Genomic DNA, 23,182 nt, shown 5'->3' with positions numbered 1-23,182 from the left:
TCTATCTATCTATCTATCTATCTATCTATCTATCTATCTATCTATCTATCTATCTATCGTATCTATCAGTCAATCATGTGTATGTGGGAAAGGGAATCTCGCTGGATAAACAGGTGTTTGTGGCATTATTTGTACCAGGAAAGACATTCAATCCTGTCATTCTAATAACTAGATCATTTCCCTTATTTTAACTTTTCCTAATATAAAGTCAACTAAAGCTCAGTTAAAAGTAATACGGTATGAGATATAAATGCTCAAACCCTGATGACACAGAATACAACAGCCCTTTTCTAATAATCAAGAAATGTCTTTAGTTTAATTTGTGAGTTTCTCGCAGCCAAAGCTTCACTCTCTGTTCAGCAATGTCTGGTCTCTTTTCAGCATAACCAACAGAAGCACCATACAAAAGTCTTACAATGGATGTCTTAATCTCTCTGTGTGCTTTTAGAGCATTATTTTGAATTCCATCATGCTGCCTTTTTTCTTTCCTCTTCTGAAGTTTTATTACAACAGCAGAATTCCCAGGGAGCTTTGGGGGCAAGGTTCACATAATATAGCCCTGAAGTTTTGCTTAGGTGGAAGCCATCCCCCAATCCTGGCCATCTTTTGATGATCCTTCTGTTTCAAAAAGATTCACTGGGTAGAGTCATATAGCATTAGCTGTATATAGTTTATTTTTTATTTTTTTTATTTACCAGACAGTGAGCATCTACAACTCTTTCATGATGTTTTCTTTCTCTGACCTCACAGTGACAAGGCATCTTGTTCCTTAACATTGAGGGAGGCAGAAAAATGCTTGAGTTGCTCAATGTGTGCCTTCTATACCAGTTTCAAAATGGCTTATTCTTCTGGTTTCCATGGTGACAATTAACACTGTTTCAAGGCATTGTTCCAGTCTCCATTTGGGCAGAATTTTCGGTGTGATTTCTAACAAAAAAAAAGGAGGGGGACTTCGGTGTGGCGGGGAAGCCTTTAGCATAACTGTCAAAAAAGTTATCTCAATCAAGTCTTCATGCATTTCTAAGTATGTTTATTTCAGAAATTCCTGTTTTTGCTGACTTTGTTTTATAATTCAGTTTTAGCATTTGTGCTAAGTAAAGCACTCAATAGGAATTTTCTACAACTTCTTTAGTTCTTAGTTAAAATGGTGGGCTAGAGTTTGTAGTTATTTTTAACTCTTTTTTTTTTTTAAGTTTTATTTATATTTTATACACAGGGATGACATTTAGAATAGTACTGTCCTGTGTCTTTAATTTAGATCATTCACATATCTATTAGGAGGCTTCATTAGTCAAAATTGAATTGGCCAAGCAAATACACTTAATAATGTAAATATGGCCTTTCAAGAGAGTATATTTTATTTTTGACTAGACAGAGAGGCCCACAGCAGGTGCTGTGGGGAAATTAAATACTGGATACTTATTTACCTTAGCACTCAAGAAAAGCTTTCTGACTTTAACTTTGCTAATCTCATTTTTGCCTATTGAAGAGTAGTCTATATCATAACATCCCCAGACTACAGGACACAATGGGGCAGCCTCTGCTCACTTACTGCTGTGGGTGGAATGAATATGAAGATTAAATTATCTTCTCACCACAGGATAAAGTAGCCCCACTTGATAGGATGACCAAAAACTGATAGAGCTGGCGGTGGATTCTCTGAGTCTAATGCTTCTGAAAAGATGTTAAGAGACAGAAGAGCAAAAACATACTAGCATCAACAAAAATAGAAGCTCCTGACATTATTACACATACAGCTTGAGCCCCTAAATCGTATTAGATTTAACCTTGAATGTGCTTCAAAACTTAAAATAAATACTTTCACCTTAAATTATATAATATTTTAGTACCTTTCATTCATGTATCAATACATTGAACAATTAACTAGATCCTCTTAGTTTTTATATTATAGTTTGAAGGCATTGTCCATCAATCACACCTTTCATCAAGCTGTTTAGACAGTAGGCTATATGGTGACAAAGACCGAGAGCATACATAAAGACAAGTTTCTTTTAAATGTAATAACCTTTTATAATAGCTATTGCAGTGACTACTTATACACATTTAACAGAGAAGATTAGTTTATTACATCTAAAATTAAATTAATTGCTTTTTATATTTTTATTTGTGTAAGACTGTCGTTTTTATGGGACACATCTAAGCTGTTTCCTTTCTTGACTGGTCTGCTGTGTGAGAGCTGTTTAAAGTTGGGGTGAAGAGGGGGGATGAGCTTGTCACAAGTTAAAGGATAACTGGTAGAGGCCATTCCCAAGTGGCACAGCCAGAGGACTCTCTCTGTCAATGTGTAATACCATGTGGCATAAGTAAAATATTTGAATAAGATTTTCCTGCCTGCCTGAAATACTGGTTCCCCCAATATTATGTGGAAATCTTACCAAATTAATTATGTAAATATTTGTCAGCTATATCATTTCAGATGGGAACCTAATTGCATAAAGCAGATTGTCATCTCCTCCAATCATCACATCATTCTAGAAACACTATCTAGGTTTCTAGAATACTTCTGAATATTGAATCCAGAAAATTCAAGTGGACAGTGTGTTTCCTAAGTGCTGGAGTAACATGGCCTTGGTAATTGCCTTCCATTAGAAAACGCAATCAGAATTTCTCCTGTTTCACAGGCCAAATTCTAAAAGCGCTCTAAAGCAACCCTTGATTTTCTCCACTATGCATATTCATGTAATTTTGGATACTCTGACACCCTGATCAACATTCATTAATAATATGAAATGCTTTAAATCACCTCATGTAAAACATTTTGTTCTGTGATCCACAAATGACTAACATTTGGAGAAGTTTACATAATACAAATGATGTCCATGTTTAGTGTAAATGAAAGATTAAAATATGAAACTAAAAGTATGCAAACATATGCACGCAAATGCTGAAGATCTACTAACCGAAACAGTGATTTCACACCTTCTTTTCCTTTAATCTGCTTCCAATTGTATTTTTGTTTGGGATCTTATATAATATCATGTTTTCAAGGTGAATGAAATCACCCAAGTGCTTGGGCACATTTGAACTTACTGATTTACTTATTTCCAGAGAAAAGTTTTTCTTATTAACTCTGATAAAGGTGTTTATCTTAGGGCACCCTTGGTCATTTAGGGCCAAATACTACCATGGAACTCAGTGACCTAAATATGGTGCCTGAAAGAAAAAAGTTTTAAAATTGCTATTATATTTTGGAAATGTGCTAAAAATGTAAAATATGTTTAATATTTTAACCAGAATCTAGATTTTCTACTCAGAGGTGTTTTTACATGTACATTTATAAAGTACAGTCATAGTCATTTATGGCTATCCATAATATAGGACTAACTATGGAGCTATCCAAATAGAGTTATTTGAAGAGAATCGCCATAGTAACTGTCATATTAAATAGCACTTACATTATCTCCAGCAAAACATCTTTTAGGAGAGACTCTCTTGGCAGTTTGTTAGAATATAATACATACTCAGGGAGAGGGTTCTGTAGTCAACTATGATTTGGGGGATATTTTACAGTAATCAATAAGGAAGCATAGATTTGTAACTATTCCTAAAATGGTAGCTTTCCTTTTTCTCTCTATATGTACCTTTTCTCCAAGCCCACACAGAATTTTTAAGGAAAAGAAAATGAAAACAAAATGTTAACTGAGAATTCAGAGAACTTACATAATCTTCATGAATAATTTTATTTCTTCCACTTTGAGACCAGTCCTTTAGGGGCAGAGATGAGAGGTGGACAGCACTCTGGAGCCAAATAATGACCAAAATTAACTGTAATATTAAACCCCCCTAGACCAGTTATTGTCCTATTTGGAATATTTTAAAGATCAATTATGTGCATAAACTTGAGTTTAAGAAAGAAATCTTAGTCAACTAAATGTAATAACTGTGTGTGTGTGTGTGTGTATAATATATTCAGCAATATTCTTCATCTACTCAAAGTACTTAGGTTTAGCCTCCCCATAAATGTTATTGGGAACAAAAACTTTTAATGCTCATAAGCATCACAAATTCTGTGTTCCATGATTTTCTAAGAACACCTCTCTCCCTAGTGATATCTCTTCTTCTCTTTTCATTTTAGCGATACAGTGTGGAAATGTCCATCAGACACCTGAAAAAGACAGAGCTGCTTAGTAAGGTTGAAGCTTTGAAGAAAGGTGGCGTTTTACTACCAAATGATCTCCTTGAAAAAGTGGATTCAATTAATGAAAAATGGGAACTGCTTGGGGTATTTGCATTTTTATTACTGTTTGTAGGTTATGTGTACATTTTTTGCGTAGTGAAGTACTCTATCTGTCTGATTTCTAATTTGAGGCGCAAATATCTCTCTCTTTCAATTCACTACCTACATTTCAAACAAGCTATTCATGCTATTATGGGAAAGACACTGCTTTTCCTTTTCTGTTGATTTTTTTTTTCTGAGCTTGTCTCCTCTTAGATTTTAATAATTTTGGTTCTTTAATACATGAAAAAGTAAGTAAAATATGCCATGTATTATGGGTATGCACCAAGTCAACTATAATACAGTATATCTGATATATACTGACTGTCATGCTTGAATGAATGTTAATAGAATTTATTCTGAAGGTACATGTAAGAGACATCTACTGTTTAACTATTTACTGTACCCTTAAGATGAAAAGTAGAGTTGTCACTACAGCTTTCAAGTCACACTAAAGCCACCAAAACAAAGATGCAAATTTGACCCAAATCTGAATTGCAGAATTGAATCAGCCTGTGTTTTGTGCCTCAATTTCCAGCTCACTTTTAACAAAAGCCAAAAAAAAAAAAGTTTCATGTAATTCATTTCACGCAATGATGGGCTGGGTCTCAGCCAAAGACTGAGATGCAAGAATCTAGCAAAAAGGCAATATAGAGATTCTGTTACCCAGAGACCAGGATGGCACTGTGCAGGAGACAGTGCTGCCCTTTTGTTGGAAGACAGCTGAGAGAAAAGTTAAACTGTATTTTTTCATCAGCTTCTCTCCTAAATTGCCTTCACTTCAAATCAAGGGTAAGCTATATTTGTCAATTACCTAAATAATTAATTATAACAGCCAAGTATGGGCGATGTCAGTTATGGAGCATAATTTTGCATGACTTCCATTTTTCTACCTTAAAAAAATTTTTTTAGATAAATAATACTCCAAAAATATTTTGAATAAAAAGCTCTTCATGTACCTTGATGATTTGGAGGAATGCCAGTATTCTGTTTATGCCGTGCCTAATCTGGGAGATTAAAAAACTGCAAGTTTAAGTCCTTGTTTCTCATTTAAATTCACTACACTCTGCAGTTGTGCAAAGTAACTTAAAATGTTAAAAGTTTTTCATCTAACATATTGTTGCTTTTTAATAATAATTAATGGCTTTCAATTTATAATATGGTGACTTAAATCAAAATCTGCCAAATTCTACAGCATTCATTGATCTCAGACAGGAGAAATGTGGTTAGTGTATGACATTTTAAAAGGTTGTTTAGTACATAGATAAGAATGGCAACCTTATGTGCTTGATAAAGTAGTGATAAGTCTGTTTACATTGCATTTTAATATATCCATTGCTAATTTGATAAATAACAATAATATTTTTAGAAAATTGTTTAAGTTGTGTCACGTGTATTGCTTCCTCACAGAATTTTAAGCCAACATTATATTGAAAAAAGAAATAATATTTAGCTATCCTTTATAAATCAGAGACTTTAAAAATAGTTGCCATTTTGGCAAAAATATCATTCAAATACAACATGCAGATTTGCAGTGAGAGAGTAGGGTGAGGGAAGATTTTTTATAAATCCTGTACCATGCTAACACCACCAGGCATACTGTTTTAATTGGCGTGATTACATTTTAATTGGCATGAAAAAAATTAAAGACAAGGATTTTAACTTCTAACAATAGTAAAATAGAGGGATATGGTTTTTAATATTACTTTCATCTAAGGTGAACAGTGTGGAATGGAAATACATTAGAATGAAATGTCAGTGGTGCGTACAGTTTAATCTGTGAAATTTTGTCCCCTGTGCTGCATATTACTCTGTCTCAATTGCATATTAAACAACCCTATCAAGGCAGGCATTGGCATCTGCTGTGCTGACACAAATTGTGAATTAAATGAAATTGATGTCCTCTGTCGTATATTTATGAAGACGGACCATTCTCTGAAGTATTCTGTTTATGAAGAATTTATGATTGCAAACTGTTCCAGAACAAAAAAGTGGCAATAAATTCTTTTTTGTGACCCTACCCTCCAAGGGCATGGATTTCACCTCCTGCTGCTACTTTTGTTACAGCATAAAAACAATAGCTAAATCTGGATTCCACTGAGGGTCTTCAAATTATCAATATTTTCACCGTGAAAACACAAGGGTGTCACCATGAAAATACAAGGGTGTTGCCAAGAAAGGCTATTTTTCTGCTGCAATCTCCTAAAGATACTATTTACAGAACACTACACACCAGATGAATGTTTGTTGACTTAATTTTATTTGTGTTTTAAAGCTTATTTTTGTAGGTTTAATTCATCATTATAGATTTAAATCCTATTGATTGGGAGTGCTTTCCACTAGAAAGAAAAAAAGAAAAGAGCCCTCCCTGACAACACTCTCCTGCCATAGTGGTTAATTTAAGTAGGCTTCTAGCATAGTGAATTGGGGATTATTTTAACACATATTTGGTATTAGAAAGTCCAGCATCCAGAAATGCAAAATGGAAAGAATTGTGGAATTGAACAATTTCCAAGTCAGGTAAAATCAACAAAATCACCAAGGAGGCTTCCTTTTCTTAAAACCCTTTAGTTATACGGTTTCAGGAATATGTCACAAAACAAAAAATGGAAGTTAATTCTCCATGCTTCATCTACTCTTGGCCTCTTTAGTATATTTATTAAACTTATATCTCCTGAACGTTTTATGTGGCGACTTTTTTACTATAAAGTCCTATCATGAGAATTCAAATGAATTTTTCTCTGTGACCAAAAAAATTCAAATGAATTTTTATCTGGTGAACTATGGGCCAAATCTCCTTTCTGTTAAAGGAAAGTAAGTGAATGAGGAATGAGGTCTTCTTAAGTATCCGCTGGTACTCAGAACAACTTGCACTGAGAATTCAAATACTAAATGGAACAATGACCTAATCTGAACTGAAAGTCAGTAGTGAGGTGGCAGGTATAGATGGATGCTTCCAGATGGGTCTTGTTACCAATAAAACTGTAATCTGTTTCTGGTACCTAAGCTAATCTATGTTTTTGTTTTTTTGTTGTTCGTGGTGGGTTTTTTTGTTTGTTTTATTTTTTTGTTTTTTAATCTGATGCATTAGAAAACCCTAGGAGAGAAGATCCAGGACACAATGGCAGGGCACAGTGGGTCCAGTCCACGTGACCTGCTCTCTCCTGAAAGTGGAAGCCTGGTAAGGCAGCTGGAGGTCAGGATCAAAGAACTGAAAGGGTGGCTAAGAGATACAGAGCTTTTCATCTTCAATTCCTGTCTGAGACAAGAAAAGGAAGGAACAATGAATACTGAGAAACAACTGCAATACTTTAAGGTAATAAAAAAACAATCAAAGTTGATAAAAAGCTCTTTTTATGGTAGGGATGAAATATTTATCAAGTACATAAAGTATTATACCCATGTATCTATGTATCACTGTGCACCTAACTGTTTCCTTGAATTTATAGACAACCTCCACATTTCTTATATGCCTCTGTGTGTATAAAGATGAACATTAAGCATATCAAACATACATTGTAGAGGGAAAATCTCTGCTGCATGTGTGTTTTTTGCAATGCTTGTTGAGGGAGGACTTTGATGAATTAAAAGCAGACCAGCAAACATTAAAGATTACTAAGGCCTTTGAAGGACAGACCTAAATGTTCTATAAATAACTTGGATAAAAATACTTACACAAATTGATATGATAAAAACACATGATTTAATCGAAGTCCATTACTGCTAACAAAAGGAAACATAATTTTTACATATGAAAGAGTCAACTACTTATGGAGGGAAGAAATAAAGCAAAACAAGTTCCTACATTACAGGCATATTCCATTATAGAATCTACCAACCTCAGCAACACAACTATTCATATTCACTATATGTCCATGGAGAGGCATTTCACCTGGTTTGTTTCTATTGTTTACACAATATCTATTTAAAAGCAATTTAACATTAGAATGTTTTCCCCTATTGCCCAACCTAGCCCATACTGCTTGAATCTTTCCATAAAAGCAGTCATTATTTGGGTTCTGGCTAGTGTCAGCCTGAGGCTTTGGGGTTGCAGAATTTGAATTTGGTGGCAATAAATCTTCATCACGAGAAATCTTAAAGAGGAGTAAAAGGAAAAACAAGAAGAAAAGAACTTTTTGGAACCAAGCAACCATTTCTTCTCAAAGCATTGTAGGTCCAGGTTTTATTCATCCCACCCTGCCTGCAATCATCCAGTAATCTGTCAGAAAATTTAGTCACATGTGATTCACATTCTGTCTGCCAAACAGGCAGAGTCATCTTGCTCACCTCTATAACCCAAGAGGAGGCACCCTCAAAGACAAGACCACAATACTTCCCAATAAACTATCTGCATTGCACACCTATAAATTAGCTTTCATTGAAAACCTCCTCTTCTACCACTTAATGGACAGACCAAACTGGAAGTTAAAGTGTCTTGCCAAAGCAAATGGGTTTATGGTCTGAAATCTAATACCCAGATGATTTGCTGTTTTATCTCCACTTGACTCATCCTAACCTCTACTGCAGGGAGATGGAATCTTCAGATCTTTTAATGAAACTTTTCAAACTTTTTGAGATTATGGAGCCCTGATGATTTTTCTTTATGACTTGAAACTAGTTCCTTTCTAAAGTTGACCTTGAGGAGTTTGATCACATAAGTTAGGGGGATCTAGCATAATGGCACTTTTTTATTGTTTTTAAAGAAAATTGTATTCATGACTGTTGGAATAAATCTCTTTCCTAGCCAGAATTTTAAATAATTCTGAGCTATTTACTCTTAGTGTTTAGTGTGTGATTAATCCAGTGTTCTGTGTGTTACCACATTCACTGGAAGAATGGAAGCAAATGTTTGTAATATAATAATAACATAATGTAATGTTTGTAACCTGTCAAAATTATAATTGGTAATAAGCATGTACAGAGTAAAAAATTTTTACTTACCACAAACCCAAAGAACATGTACACTCTGCCTTTCTAAGTGATGAAACAGCTCAGACAGGAGAGTGACTGAAGAACCTTTTTACATATGAGAAACCCTCTGCCATGCTCTGCCTCTTGTGGGTTCCCAAAGGTCTCCTGCCATGACTCATCACACAGAAGAGGACAGGCTTTATCCACAGGGTTTAGCTTTATGATTCTTTATCCTATAAATCCTCAGCCTTTTAACAGAACTGAAGTCCTTTATATGACACTAAGAGTAATGATAGATAAACTACAATGCACTCTCCAGGAGAATGGAAGGGAAGGTGCTGCATATGAAAAGGAAAACCCATAGCTTTGTAGACAGAACTGTGTTTCCTTCTGATAGATTGGTCTGGGACGAGACAAGGGATCAGGATCTTCAGTTTTCAGAAAAAAGGACAAACCAATTGAGGAACATTTTCCTTTTCTTTAAGCAATAAGTGTGAGAAATATGGGATTAGACACAGGAGAAAATTCTACCCAACAAAGAAAGAGTCCAAACTCAACAAGAGGGAAGAAACATGAAGGTGTGGACCTAAGAGCCCTGGGACAGGAATGCAGAATTATCGAGGAATAGATACACTCTGACAACAAAATGCAGGAGAGCATGTCAGGGATTTAATGAGGCCAGCTGGCAAAGGGCCCCTTCGAGCTGCGTGTGTGCAGCTTCAATGCCATTGGCTGGAAAGCACTACTTTTTAATGATGACCCTTCAGAGAGAAAAGAAAATAATTGCTTAATCATGTGTTCCTTGTATCCCATAACCAAATACATTATTCTAAAGATTCAAAATGGGAAGATATTATTCCTTAGCAGCTAAACAAGGCCTATAGCACTGGCCTGGTCCCAAAACCAGTTGAGGAAGAGCCAGTTTAGACCTGTTACAAGACTTTGTCATCAAGAAGGTGAATGAAGGCCGGGCGCGGTGGCTCAAGCCTGTAATCCCAGCACTTTGGGAGGCCGAGACGGGTGGATCACGAGGTCAGGAGATCGAGACCATCCTGGCTAACACGGTGAAACCCCGTCTCTACTAAAAAATACAAAAATCTAGCCGGGCAAGGTGGCGGGCGCCTGTAGTCCCAGCTACTCTGGAGGCTGAGGCAGGAGAATGGCGGGAACCCGGGAGGTGGAGCTTACAGTGAGCTGAGGTCCGGCCACTGCACTCCAGCCTGGGCGACAGAGCAAGACTCCGTCTAAAAAAAAAAAAGAAAAGAAGGTGAATGAGTGGATTAGATTTAGTAATCTTGTTGATGATTAATTCCAACAAAGCACTTTTATGCATATTGTTATACTTAAAATATGCACTAATTATATAAGTCAGAAAATTACGATTACCTTCTTATATGTGTGGGTATTTATTTTTATGAATGAAGAATTTGAGTTGTGGGAAGGTAATGTGACTCGTTTGAATCCCCATAGCAACCAGCAGTAGAGACAGAGGAAAAACGATTGTCTTTGAGTACAGATTCCCATCCTGTCATTCACTGACTTCAAATAAACTTTGAAACTTTGTTTTACTCTAAATCAGGGGTTGACCAACATTTTCTGTTAAAGCCAGATAGTAATATAATCTCTGTATGAATTATTCAGCTCTGCCATCGTAGTGCAAAAGCAGCCACAGACAATATGTAAATGAATAAGTATGGCTGTGTTCAATAAAACTAATTTACAAAACTATTTACAAATGCAGGGCAGTGGGCTTGATTTGACCTAGAGGCCATAGTTTCCTGACCCTGCTCTAGATTACAAAAATTATTACAAGCATGAGAATGGATACAGACTGTGTCGTCTTTAAAGAAAGGAGACCATGCTACAATTGCATTAGGGGGACAAAAAGTTATTTTAATAATTGTAACAACCACAACTAATATGTATGAGGCATACTTTCTAAATGTTTTACCTGCATTCACTTATTACTCATCACCATCCTGAGACTTATTATATTTTATTTTTATAATATATATATTTTATTTATATATATTTTATATAATCTTTTATATTTTATTTTTATTTTTTATTTATATTTTTATTTTTTAAATTTTTAAAATTTGTGGGTACATAGTAGGTGTATATATTTATGGAGCACATGAGATTTTTTTGTTACAGACATGCAATGAGTACTAATCACATTGTGGAGAATGGTGACTAAATCCCCTCAAGTATTTACCTTTTATGTTACAAACAATACTATTAAACCTTTTTAGTTATTTAAAAATATACAATTAAGTTGCTATTGACTATAGTCCCCCTGTTGTGCTATCAAATACTAGGTACTATTCATTCATCCTATTTTTTTCTTTGTACCCATTAACCATCCCATTTGCCCCTACGACCCTTTCCAGCCTCTGGTAACCATCCCCCCAACTCTCTATGTCTGTGAGTTCAATTGTTTTAATTTTTAGAGGCCACAAATAAGTGAGAACATGCAATGTTTGTCTTTCTGTTCCTGGCTTATTTCACTTAACAAAATGATCTCTGGTTCGATCTATGTTGTTGTAAATGATATGATCTCGTTCTTTTTTATAGCTGAATAGTATTCCATTATGTATATGCACCACATTTTCTTTATCCATTCATCTGTTGGTGGGTACTTAGGTTGGGCTTCCAAATCTTGGCTATTGTGAATAGTGCTGCAACAAATATGAGAGTGCAGAAATTTCTTCAATATACTGATTTCCTTTCTTTTAGATATATATACCTAGCAGTGGGATTGTTGGATCATATGGTAGCTCCATTTTCAGTTTTTTGGGGAACCTCCAAACTATTCCCCATAGTGGTTGTCCTAATTTACATTCCCACCAACAGTGAACAAAAGTTCCCTTTTCTCCACATCTTCGCCAGCATTTGTTATTGCCTGTCTTTTGGATAAAAGCCATTTTAACTGGAGTAAGATGGTATCTCATTGTAGATTTAATTTTAATTTCTCTGATGCTCAGTCGTGTTGAGTCCCTTTTCATGTGCCTGTTTGCCATTTCTGTGTCTTCTTTTGAGAAATGGCTATTCAAACCTTTTGCCCATTTTTTGATCATATTATTAGATTTTTTTCCCTATAGAGTTGTTTGAGCTCCTTGTATATTCTAGTTATTAATCCCTTGTCAGATGGGTAGTTTGCAAATATTTTCTCCCATTCTGTGGGTTGTGTCGTCATCTTGTTGATTATTTCCTTTGCTGTGCAGTAGCTTTTTATCTTGATGTGATCTCATTTGTCCATTTTTGCTGAGGTTGCTTGTGCTTATGAGGTATTACTCAAGAAATGTTTGCCCAGATCAATGCCCTAGAGACTTCCCCCAATGTTTTCTTGTATTAGTTTCATAGTTTGAGGTCTTAGATTTAAGTCTTTAATCCATTTTTATTTGATTTTTGTATATGGTAAGAGGTAGGGATCTAGTTTCATCTTCTGTATATAGAGATCCAGTTTTCCCAGCACCGTTTATTGAAGAGACTGTCTCTTCCACAGTGTATGTTCTTGGCAATTTTGTTGAAAATTAGTTCACCACAGGTGTGTGCGTTCGTTTTTGGGTTCTCTATTCTGTTCCATTCACCTATGTGTCTATTTGTAGGCTGGTACCATGCTATTTGGTTAACTACTAACTCTGTAGTGTAATTTGAAGTCAGGTATACAGTTTTATTCTTTTTGCTCAGGATAACTTTACCTATTCTGGGACTTTTGTGGTTCCATATACATTTTAGAATTGCTTTTTCAATTTCTGTGAAGAATGTCATTGGTATTTTGATAGAGATTGTACTGAATTTGTAGATTGCTTTGGATAGTATGGATGTTTTAACAATATTGATTCTTCCAATCCATGAAAATGGAGTATCTTTCCTTTTTTTCTTTTTTCTTTTTTTTCTTTGTGTGTGTGTGTGTTTTCTTCAATTTCTTTCATCAGTGTTTTGTTATTTTAATTATACAGATTTTTCAGTTCTTTGGTTGATTCCTGGTATTTAATTTTATTTGAGGCTATTATAAATGGTATCACTTTTATTAATCTCTTTTTCAGATTGTTCACTGTTGACATATAGAAATGCTACTGATTTTGGTATGTTGATTTTGTATCCTGCAACTTTACTGAATTTATTAATTCGAATAGATTTTTTAGGAGTCTAGGTTTTTTCAAATGTAAGATATTATCTGCAAATGCAGATAATTTGGCCTCTTTTTTTCTAATTTGGATTCCTTTATTTCTTTCTCTTGTCTGATTGCTTTAGCTAGGACTTCCAGAACTATGTTGGTGACAGTGAAAGTGGATATTCTTGTCATGTTGCAAATCTTAGAGGAAAGGTTTTCAGTTTTCTCCCATTCAGTGTGATACTATCTGTGGCTCTGTCGTATATAGCTTTGATTATGTTGAGATATGTTCCGTCTATCCCCATTGTTTTTTTTTTAAGGTTTTTACCATGTAAGGATGTTGAATTCTATCCAGTGCTTTTTCAGCATCAATTTAAAGGATCACATGGTTTTTATCTTTCATTCTGTCAGTATGATGGATCACATGGATTGATTTGCATATGTTGAACCATTCTTGCATCCTTCAGATAAATTCCCCTTGGTCGTGATGAATGATCTTTCTAATGTATTATTGAATTTGGTTTGCTAGTATTTTGTTGAGGGTTTTTGCATCAATATTCATCAGAGATATTAGCCTGCAGGTTTTTTTTTTTTTTTTTTCTTTTTTTAAATGTGTCTCTGGTTTTGGTATCCGGGTAATATTGGTCTCATAGAATGAGTTTGGAAGTATGCCCTCCTCTTTTTTTGGAATAATTTGAGTATGATTGGTATTAGTTCTTCTTTAAATGTCTGGTCGCATTCGGTGGTGAAGCCATCAGGTCCCTGGCTTTTCTTTACTGGGGAACTTTTTATTATGGCTTCAATCTCATTACTTGTTATTGGTCTCCAGGTTTTGGATTTCTTCCTGGTTCAATCTTGGTAGGTTGTATGTATCTAGGAATTTGTTCATTTCTTCCAGGTTCTCCAATTTATTGGCATATAGTTGCTCATAGTAGCCACTAATGATCCCCTGAATTTCTGAAGTATCACTTGTAATGTTTCCTTTTTCATTTCTGATTTTATTTATTTGGATCTTCTCTCTTTTTCTGTTAGTCTGCCTAAAGGTTTTTCAATTTTGTTAAACTTAAAAAAATGACTTTTGATTTCCTTAATCTTTTGTATTTTTTTCTTCATTTCAATTTATTTTGTTTCCGCTCTGATTTTCGTTATTTCTTTCCTTCTAATTTTGGGTTTGGTTTGCTCATGCTTTTCTAGTTCTTTAAGATGCTTTATTATAGTGTTTGTTTGAAGTTTTTCCTCTTTTTTGATGTAGGCACTTATAACTACAAAATTCCCTGTTAGTACTGCTTTTACTGTATCCCATAGGTTTTGGTATGTTGTATTTCCATTATCATTTGTTTCAAGAAACTTTTCAATTTCCTTCTTAATTTCTTTATTGACCCATTGGTCATTCAGGAGCATAATGTTTAATTTCCTTGTGTTTGTATAGTTTCCAAAATTCTTCTCGTTATTGATTTCTAGTTTTATTCCATTATGGTCAGAGAAGATGCTTGATATTATTTCCTTTTTTTGGAATGTTTTAAGACTCGTTTTGTGATCTAACATACGGTCTATCCTTGCAAATGATCCATGTGTTGAGGAAAAGAATATTTATTTTGCAGCTTTTGTATGAAATGTTCTGAAAATATTTATTAGATCCATGTGGTCTGTAGTGCAGGCTAAATCTGATTTTTTTTCTTGATTTTATGTCTAGAAGATCTGTCTGATGCTGAACGTGGGTGTGTTGAAGTCTCCAGCTATTACTGTATCGGGCCCTATGTCTCTCTTTAGCTCTAATAATATTTGCTTTATTGATCTTGGTACTCTAGTATTGAGTACATACATCTTTTAAATTGTATCATCTTGCTGAATTGACCCCTTTATCATTATATAGTGACCTTCTTGGTCTCTTATAGTTTTTGCATTGAAATCTGTTTTGTCTGATATACATATAGCTACTCCTCCTCTTTTTTGGTTTCCATTGGCATGGAATATCTTTTTCTATCCCTATACTTTCAGTCTATGTGAACCTTTACAGTTGAAGTGTATTTCTTGTAGGCAACAGATCAGTGGGTTTTATTTTTCATCCCTTCAGCCACTCTGTGTCTTTTTATTGGAGCATTTAGTCCATTACATTCAGCATTATGATTGATAAGTTGGGACTTACTCCTGCCATTTTCTTATTTGTTTCCTCATTGTTTTGCAGTCTTCTCTTTCTCTTTCTTTCCTTCCTGTCTTCCTTTAGTGAAGGTGGTTTTCTCTGGTGATATGATTTAGTTTCTTGCTTTTCATTGTTTGTGTGTCCATTTGTATGTTTTTTGGTTTGAGGTTACCATGAGGCTTGGAAATACTGTGTTGGAACCCATTATTTTAAGCTGATAACAACAATACTGTTTGCATAAACCAACAAACAAGCAAAAAGAAAACTAATAAAAACTCTACACCTGAACTTCATCCCCCTGCTTTTTAGTTTTTTGTTGTTTCTACTTATGTTTTATTGTACTGTCTGTGTCTTGAAAAGTTGTTGTAGTTATTATTTTTTATTGGTTCATCATTTAGTCTTTCTATTAGGATAAGAGTAGTTTACACACTGCAGTTGCATTGTTAAAATATTCTGTTTTTCTGTGTAATTACTGAGTAACCAGTGAGTTTTATATCTTCAGGTGATTACCTGTTGCTCACTAATGTCCTTTTCTTTCTAATTGAAGTATTCCCCTTAGGATTTCTTGTAGGACAGGTCTGGTGTTGATGAAATCCCTCAGCTTTTGTTTGTTTGGGAAAGTCTCTATTTCTACCTCATGTTTGAAAGATATTTTTGCCAGATATACTATTATAGGGTAAAAAGTTTTTTTCCTTCAGCACTATACATATGTCATGTCACTTTCTCCTGGCCTGTAAGGTTTCCACCGAAAAGTCTGCTGCCTGCCGTATTGGAGCTCCATTGTATGTTATTTGCTTCTTTTCTCTTGCCACTTTTAGGATCCTTTCTTTATCCTTGACCTTTGGGAGTTCATTAAATGCCTTGAGGTAGCCTTCTTTGTGTTAAATCTGCTTGGTGTTATATTCTGCTTTCTTTTTTTTTTTTTTTTTTGTGATGGAGTCTTGCTTTGTTGCTCAGGCTGGAGTGCAGTGGCACAATCTCGGCTCACTGCAAATTCTGCCTCCCGGCTTCATGCCATTCTCCTGCCTCAGCCTCATGAGTAGCTGGGACTACAGGCATCCACCACCATGCCCAGCCAATTCTTTGTATCTTTAGTAGAGACAGGGTTTCATCCTGGTGCTAGCCAGGATGGTCTCGATCTCCTGACCTCGTGATCCGCCCACCTTGGCCTCCCAAAGTGTTGGGATTACAGGCATGAGCCACCACGCCCGATCCTTGGTGTAATATTCTTGTACTTACTGATATCTTTCATTGGGTTTGGGAAGTTCTCTGTTTTTATTATCCCTTTGAATGAACTTTCTATTCCTATCTCTCTACCTCCTCTTTAAGGCCAATAAGTCTTAGATTGGCCCTTTTGAAGCAATTTTCTGGATCTTGTAGGCCTACTTCATTGTTTTTATTCTTTTTTCTGTTGTCTCCTCTGACTACATGTAATTCTGCTATTTTTTTTTTTTTTTTTTTTTTGAGACAGAGTCTCACTTTGTAGCCCAGGCTGGAGTGCAGTGGCCGGATCTCAGCTCACTGCAAGCGCCGCCTCCCGGGTTCACGCTATTCACCTGCCTTAGCCTCCCAAGTAGCTGGGACTACAGGCGCCTGCAACCACACCCAGCTAGTTTTTTGTATTTTTAGTAGAGACGGGGTTTCACCCTGTTAGCCTGGATGGTCTCAATCTCCTGACCTCGTGATCCACCCACCTCGGCCTCCCAAGATAAATTCTGCTATTAAAAGACTGATGCATTCTTCAGTATGCCAATTGCATGTTTTCAGCTCCAGAATTTCTGCTTGATTCTTTTTAATTATTTTAATCTTTATCTGGTAGAATTCTGAATTCCTTCTCTGTGTTATCTTGAATTCTTTGAGTTTTTGCAACACAACTATTTCGAGTTATTTGTCTGAAAGGTCACATATCTCTGTTTCTCCTGGACTAGTCCCTTGTGCCTTATTTAGTTCCTTTGGTGAGGTCATGTTTTCCTGGATGGTGTTGATTCTAGTAGATGTTCTTCGGTATCTGGGCATTGAAGAGTTAGGTATTTATTGTAATCTTTACTGTCTGGCTTGTTTGTACCTGTTCTTCTTGGGAAGGCTTTCTAGATGTTTGAAAGGACTAGGGTGTTGTGATCTCTGCTGTATTTGCTTTACGGAGCACCCTAAACCTAGTAATGCTGTAGTTCTTGCAGACTCAAAGAGGTACTGGCTTGATGGTCTTGGACAACATCTAGGAGAATTCTCTGGATTACCAGGCAGAGACTCTTGTTCTTTTCCCTTTCTGCCAAACAAATGTTCATTCATTCTCTCTCTCTCTCTCTCTCTCTTTCTCTCTCTGTTATGAGCCACCTAAAGCTGGGGGTGGAGTGACACAGGCATCCCTGTGGCCACTACCACTAGGACTGTGCTGGTTCAGACCTGAAGCCAGCACAGCACTGGGTCCCACCCAAGGCCTGCTGCAAGCACTCCCTGGCTACTGCCTGTATTTGATTAAGGCCCTGGGGCTCTACAGTCAGCAGGTGGCAAAGCCAGCTCTACCTGTGTTCTTCCCTTCAGGGAGGCAAGTTCTCCCAGGCCCCAGCTGGGTCCAAGAGGTGCCCTCCAGGAGTCAGGGACTAGAGTCGAAAACCTTAGAAGTCTACCAGGTGTTCTGTTTTACTGTGGCTGCACTGGCACTCAAATCACAAGATGCAGTTCTTCCCACTCTTCCATCTCCTTTCCAAAACCAGGGGAGCCTCACCCTATAGCCACCACCACAGACCATGGAGAGTACTGCCAGACTGCCACTGGTGTTCCCTTAAGATTCAAGGGCTCTTGTGTCAGCTTATGGTGAATGCTGCCTGGCCTGGGACTCACCTTTCAGGGAAGTGGGCTCCCCTCTAGCCCAGAGCAAGTCCAGAAATGCCATCTAAGAGTCAAGTCCTGGAATTGGGAACCCCAACAGCCCACTTGGCACTCTACACCTACAAAGGCCAAACTGGTATCTAAGATGTGAGACTAAGTCCTCTTTACTTTTGCCTCTGCTTTCCTCAAGCAGAAGGAGTTTTACCCTTTAGCCACCACACCGGGAAATCTGCTAAGTCTCACCTAAAGCCAGCAAGTCTCAGAGACTCATCCAAGGCCCTCTACATAGTACCTGGGTATTACTGCTGGTTTTTCAGGGCTCAAAGGGTCTTCAGTTAGCAGGTGATTGATGCTGCCAGGACTGGGACCTTCCTTTCAAGGTAGTGGGTTTCCTTCTGGCCTAGGGTTATGTCTAGAGATGTCATCTGGGAGCTAGGGCCTGGAACGGGGGCCTTAAAATGTTGACTGCTGCCCTATCCTGCTGTGGTTGAGCTAGTATCTAAGATGCAAGACATTCAGAGTGGATCATCATTAAATTGGTGTACTTGTCGAGGGTTGCAAGGGGAACGATTAGGGAGCCTTCTATTCTGGTATCTTGCTCTGCCCCATCCACTATCACTATCATGGATGAGAAAACTGAGGTGGGGAAAATTGAAGTAACTTACTCAAGGTCATAAAGTTAGTAAGTGATAAAGCCAATAGTCACACCTAGAAACTGTTTCAGAATCTGCCCCTATGTAGACTCAAAAGTCCCTAGGTCAAAGGTCTGTTACTTGAAAGAGAAAAGCACATAGTTTACTCTTTTGTTCCTTATTCCATTCTGAATACTTGACAGCCAGCTGGAGGAAGTCAGGGAGTCAATGTTTTAAATCTTGGAAATTAAAATTTATAGAATAGGGCCTTTAAAAGGATTTCAAATTAATAATAAAATGTGCACCATTGCCAAGTAATTACTCTGAAAAGGAATATCACTAATGTACTTTTACAGAATAAAGGAAGAAAAGAGCTAAGCAGTTCATATGCTTTAAGAAATGTTTCCTGAAACCTCAGTGCATAATTTTCAGAAATAAAAATAAGACCAATTTCATCCAGTCTTTTAGGGGAATTTCGCGTGTCCACTATAACCAATTTCAAATGGTACCGTAAGTTCTCATTTCCTCTGACCCCAAACCCACATTTAAAGGAGATGAGGTTGATAGACAGGATAGAATGTTTTAGCAGTTTTTATGTGTAAGAAAAGTAGCCATGATTCCTACAGGTGCCTGGATCATCCCTGCTGCTCTATCTTGGAGCCATTACAAACTTTGTAATGATGCTGTTGGCAAAGATGCAAACAAAGAATTACAGTAACTCAGTCTAACCGTAACAAAAGCATACAAAACACTTTCAAATTCAACAGACATCAAACAGGACTTAATCCTTTCTACGTATCAGAGATACATTTTTAAAAAAACATATTAACCATGTATATCCATCAAAAGAAAGCCAGGTATATTCATCAACAGTCTTTTATTAGATTTTTTTTCGTACCACATATTAAAAAACCCATCACCTAACACTTCTTTGGAAATAATTTTAAATAATTGGATACAGTTCAGAACTGCCTTGTAAGAAAAATTGGCTGGGTTAAGGTTGAAATTCAAAGATAGATTTATTATAAATAAATGTTATTCACACTACTGTCTGAGGGTGGTGGAAAGACCCACAGAAAAGTTTTACAGGTAGTCCCAGTACAGTTTTCGAAAGTAAAAGAAAATGGAATAGCAGCCCAATTCTTTCTGACTGCATATTTTACTAGAAGAAGATGCTGAATGATTCCTATGAAGTAGAGAGTTCTGCCCTTAGTTTGAGAAGGCAGAGATACAGCTATGCACTCATTTTATATGTGGTGTTTGTACTGCTGCTATCAGACCAGATTCATGGAAATCAAGAATGTCATGCTAATCTAGAAAGAGGAAAGAGAGATCTCACCCATCTTTACTTACTGTCTTGAAAGTCAGACAGAACAGCATTTAGCCTCTGAAACCAGAGAATGAATGTTTCTACTCTTAACTGATCTCTTAAATTACTTAAATGTAACTTTCTTTGTTAGTAAATTCAAATAAGGAAAAAACTGGAAGAACATAATTGCAAAGGTATCTCAATGCTCTCCGTTCAAGTAAGTATAGGATGGGAACAGTGAATCTGATCTATCATAGTTGAGCAGCTTAAGTGTGGATTCAAGTTGCTTGTGTTTGTCCTGGCTCTACCTCTTTCTGATGGATGATCTTCCTGAAAGCTCCCGGTTTCTTATCTTACAAATAGAGATAATGGTATTACTTACCTTAAGAAGTGGTTGCAAGTGTTAAATGAGATAATATATACATGAAGACTGCTTAAAATAGGGTCTGCCTACTAAGAGCTCAATATATTTTAGCAGTCAGCATTAGAATTCTAAAGCATGAAACTGTACTTTCAAAAAAGCATTTATATTTAATAAAGCAGGGTTATAGTAAATAGATGAAGCAAATTCCTTGGGGTTTCACCTATTCTGGTGAGTTGTATGATCTCTAGGAACTGAATTATCTATTAATTAGATCATTGACCTACTTACTATCTAGGTAAAACCATAAGAGAAGTTTTTTCCCTCCCAAGACTAGGAAAAAAGGAGATAGTCAGTATACCTCCCAAGTTTGTCCTTTGACCTGGGAAGGAAGAGCTCTTTTGGGGTGGTAAAAACCAAGTCCCAGATTATTAAGGATGGGTCTCCACATTTGGGCTACTTTTCCTCTTTTGAGCAAGGCAGCAAACCAGTTACTTACAGTCCATTTTCTATTCCAACTTCTGTCTCCATGACCTTCTTTTGTAAACCCTCCTTTTACCTCTTGTTTCTCCAAAATTATTGCATTATATGTGTACACATGAGTGCACACACACACACATATACACACACAATTAGACCTTCACTTAAGGAGAGAAACAAAATTTATATTTTAATGTCCATATTGAATTGCCAGTCATCTTCTGTAACTTTTACTACAACATGATTCTTTTATAATTGACCAATTAATAGTATTTATTGAGTATCATCACTAGTTTCTGTTAGTTGGCAACACTATGACCTAGGACTTTCAGCTGTGTGATCTCAGGTAAGTAATTTTTCTTTGCCTGAGATTATTTATAAATTTAGGTTTTTTTTATTGAAAAGCTTCCCTTCAACTCTAGCATTCTTGTGATTCTGTAAGAGCTATCTTTTTCCATTGGTAAATTTTTCACTTATAGATGTCATTCAATTTCTTTAAACAACAACTTTCAGCTTGGCACAAAATTTTAGGTAGATCAGCCAATGGCCAATTCTGTATACCAGGATTTATATTTCCGTCATTGAAAATGATACTGCAAAAGGCAAGAAGCATCTTTTGAACAAAAATTGCAATGTTATTGCCTTTAGCACCACAGTAGCAATCTTTCTCTTTGTACCCATTTCCTTTCTAGCATTATAATGTTCAGTACAGACACTGGCCTAAAAGAGGAAAGTAAAAAGTCTTCCCAGTTATGAATTTCAGTCTGGATAGCCGTACTTATAAAATGAATATGTTTTTACTGGCTTCTAAGTTAACAGAGACTTGTTTGATCGAGTCATTTTTAAAGTGAAAAGAAATACACTAATAAACTGCTAGTGCAGTAATGGCAAGCAAATGTACAGATCTATAAGATGTAAGGCAGAAAATTATCAGTTAAAATTCATGACCAAGTAGAAGAGATGGAGGATTTGAATCTGGAAGGACTAACCAGAAACCCTACCATCATAGGCCTAGTGTCTTCCTTTCTCATCTCTTAGGTAACTTGAAGTCCTTCACAATATATGTAGAGGCTTAGTATATCCTTGCCTGTCCTTTTGTTATCAATTTTCCACATTATATTCTTTTAGGCAAGTTTCTTACAAATTGCATTCTAACCAAATCTGACAGTCTCTATCTTCTAATAAGAATATTAAGCCCATTCATATTTATTTCCTTGATTAAGATTACTGATCCTTTTTCATCTTATCATATTCTTTCATGTAGGCACTGGGCTGGGTTTTAGCAATACCATGAAGTTTATATTATGGGCAGTTTAAATATTTTGCTACATGGAATGCTGTTTTCTTTATTTCTACTGCAGTGAATTGGAAGGATTTTTTTAATTACGTATTTTCTTTATTTACAGTATCAAGATTGATTCCGATGCCACTTTTAAATTTTAAAAATGAGCTTGTTTTTCTTTCTGTGTCTTCCACCCTATTTCCCTATTTTTGTTGATAGTATATAATCTTAGATTTAATTTTTAGATATTATTATTATTTTACTAATATAATTATGTCCTTTTTTCATACCTTCAAGTATTTCTTTTGACATTTGCATTATATTAAAAGTAATTCAGGCCTAGCTTAGAGGCCCATTCTTGTAATCGTAGCACTTTCGGAGACCAAAACAGGAGGATCACTTGATGTCAGGAGTTTGAGACCAGCCTGGGCAACATAGTAAGATCCCATCTCTACACACAAAAAAAATTGTGTTCAATTACCTGAGTGTGGTGGTGGGTGCCTGTAGTCCTAGATGCTTAGGAGGCTGAGGTGAGAAGATTGCTTCACCCCAGGAGTTCAAGGGTACAGTGAGCTTCAATTGTGCACTCTAGCCTGGACAAGAGAGCAGGACTGGGTCACTAAATTAATTTTTGTTAATTCTTTTTTGTTGTTGTTGTTTTCGAGACAGAGTCTTGCTCTGTCGCCCAGGCTGGAGGTACAGTGGCCCGATCTCAGCTCACTGCAAGCTCCACCTCCTGGGTTCACGTCATTCTCCTGCCTCAGCCTCCCGAGTAGCTGGGACTACAGGTGCCAGCCACTGCACCCGGCTAATGTTTTTGTACTTTTAGTAGAGACAGGGCTTCACCGTGTTAGCCAGGATGGTCTCGATCTCCTGACCTT

General features: G+C 36.3%; 1 protein-coding gene across 1 annotated transcript in view; it reads left to right on the top strand.

Annotated features, from left to right (window-relative positions):
- AKAP6 (A-kinase anchoring protein 6) overlaps nucleotides 1–23,182 on the top strand; it is a 419,768-nt gene that overhangs the window by 301,249 nt on the left and 95,337 nt on the right. The window contains exons 9-10 of the mRNA XM_023227448.2: nucleotides 4,097–4,243; nucleotides 7,329–7,553. Of these exons, the coding sequence (XP_023083216.2) occupies nucleotides 4,097–4,243; nucleotides 7,329–7,553 (372 nt within the window). The remainder of the gene's footprint in view (nucleotides 1–4,096; nucleotides 4,244–7,328; nucleotides 7,554–23,182) is intronic.

The sequence above is a fragment of the Piliocolobus tephrosceles genome, chromosome 6 (genome assembly GCF_002776525.5).
Source record: "Piliocolobus tephrosceles isolate RC106 chromosome 6, ASM277652v3, whole genome shotgun sequence".
NCBI lineage: Eukaryota > Metazoa > Chordata > Mammalia > Primates > Cercopithecidae > Piliocolobus > Piliocolobus tephrosceles.
Note: the sequence above shows the minus strand (reverse complement) of the source record. Positions and strands in the feature narration are given on the sequence as shown.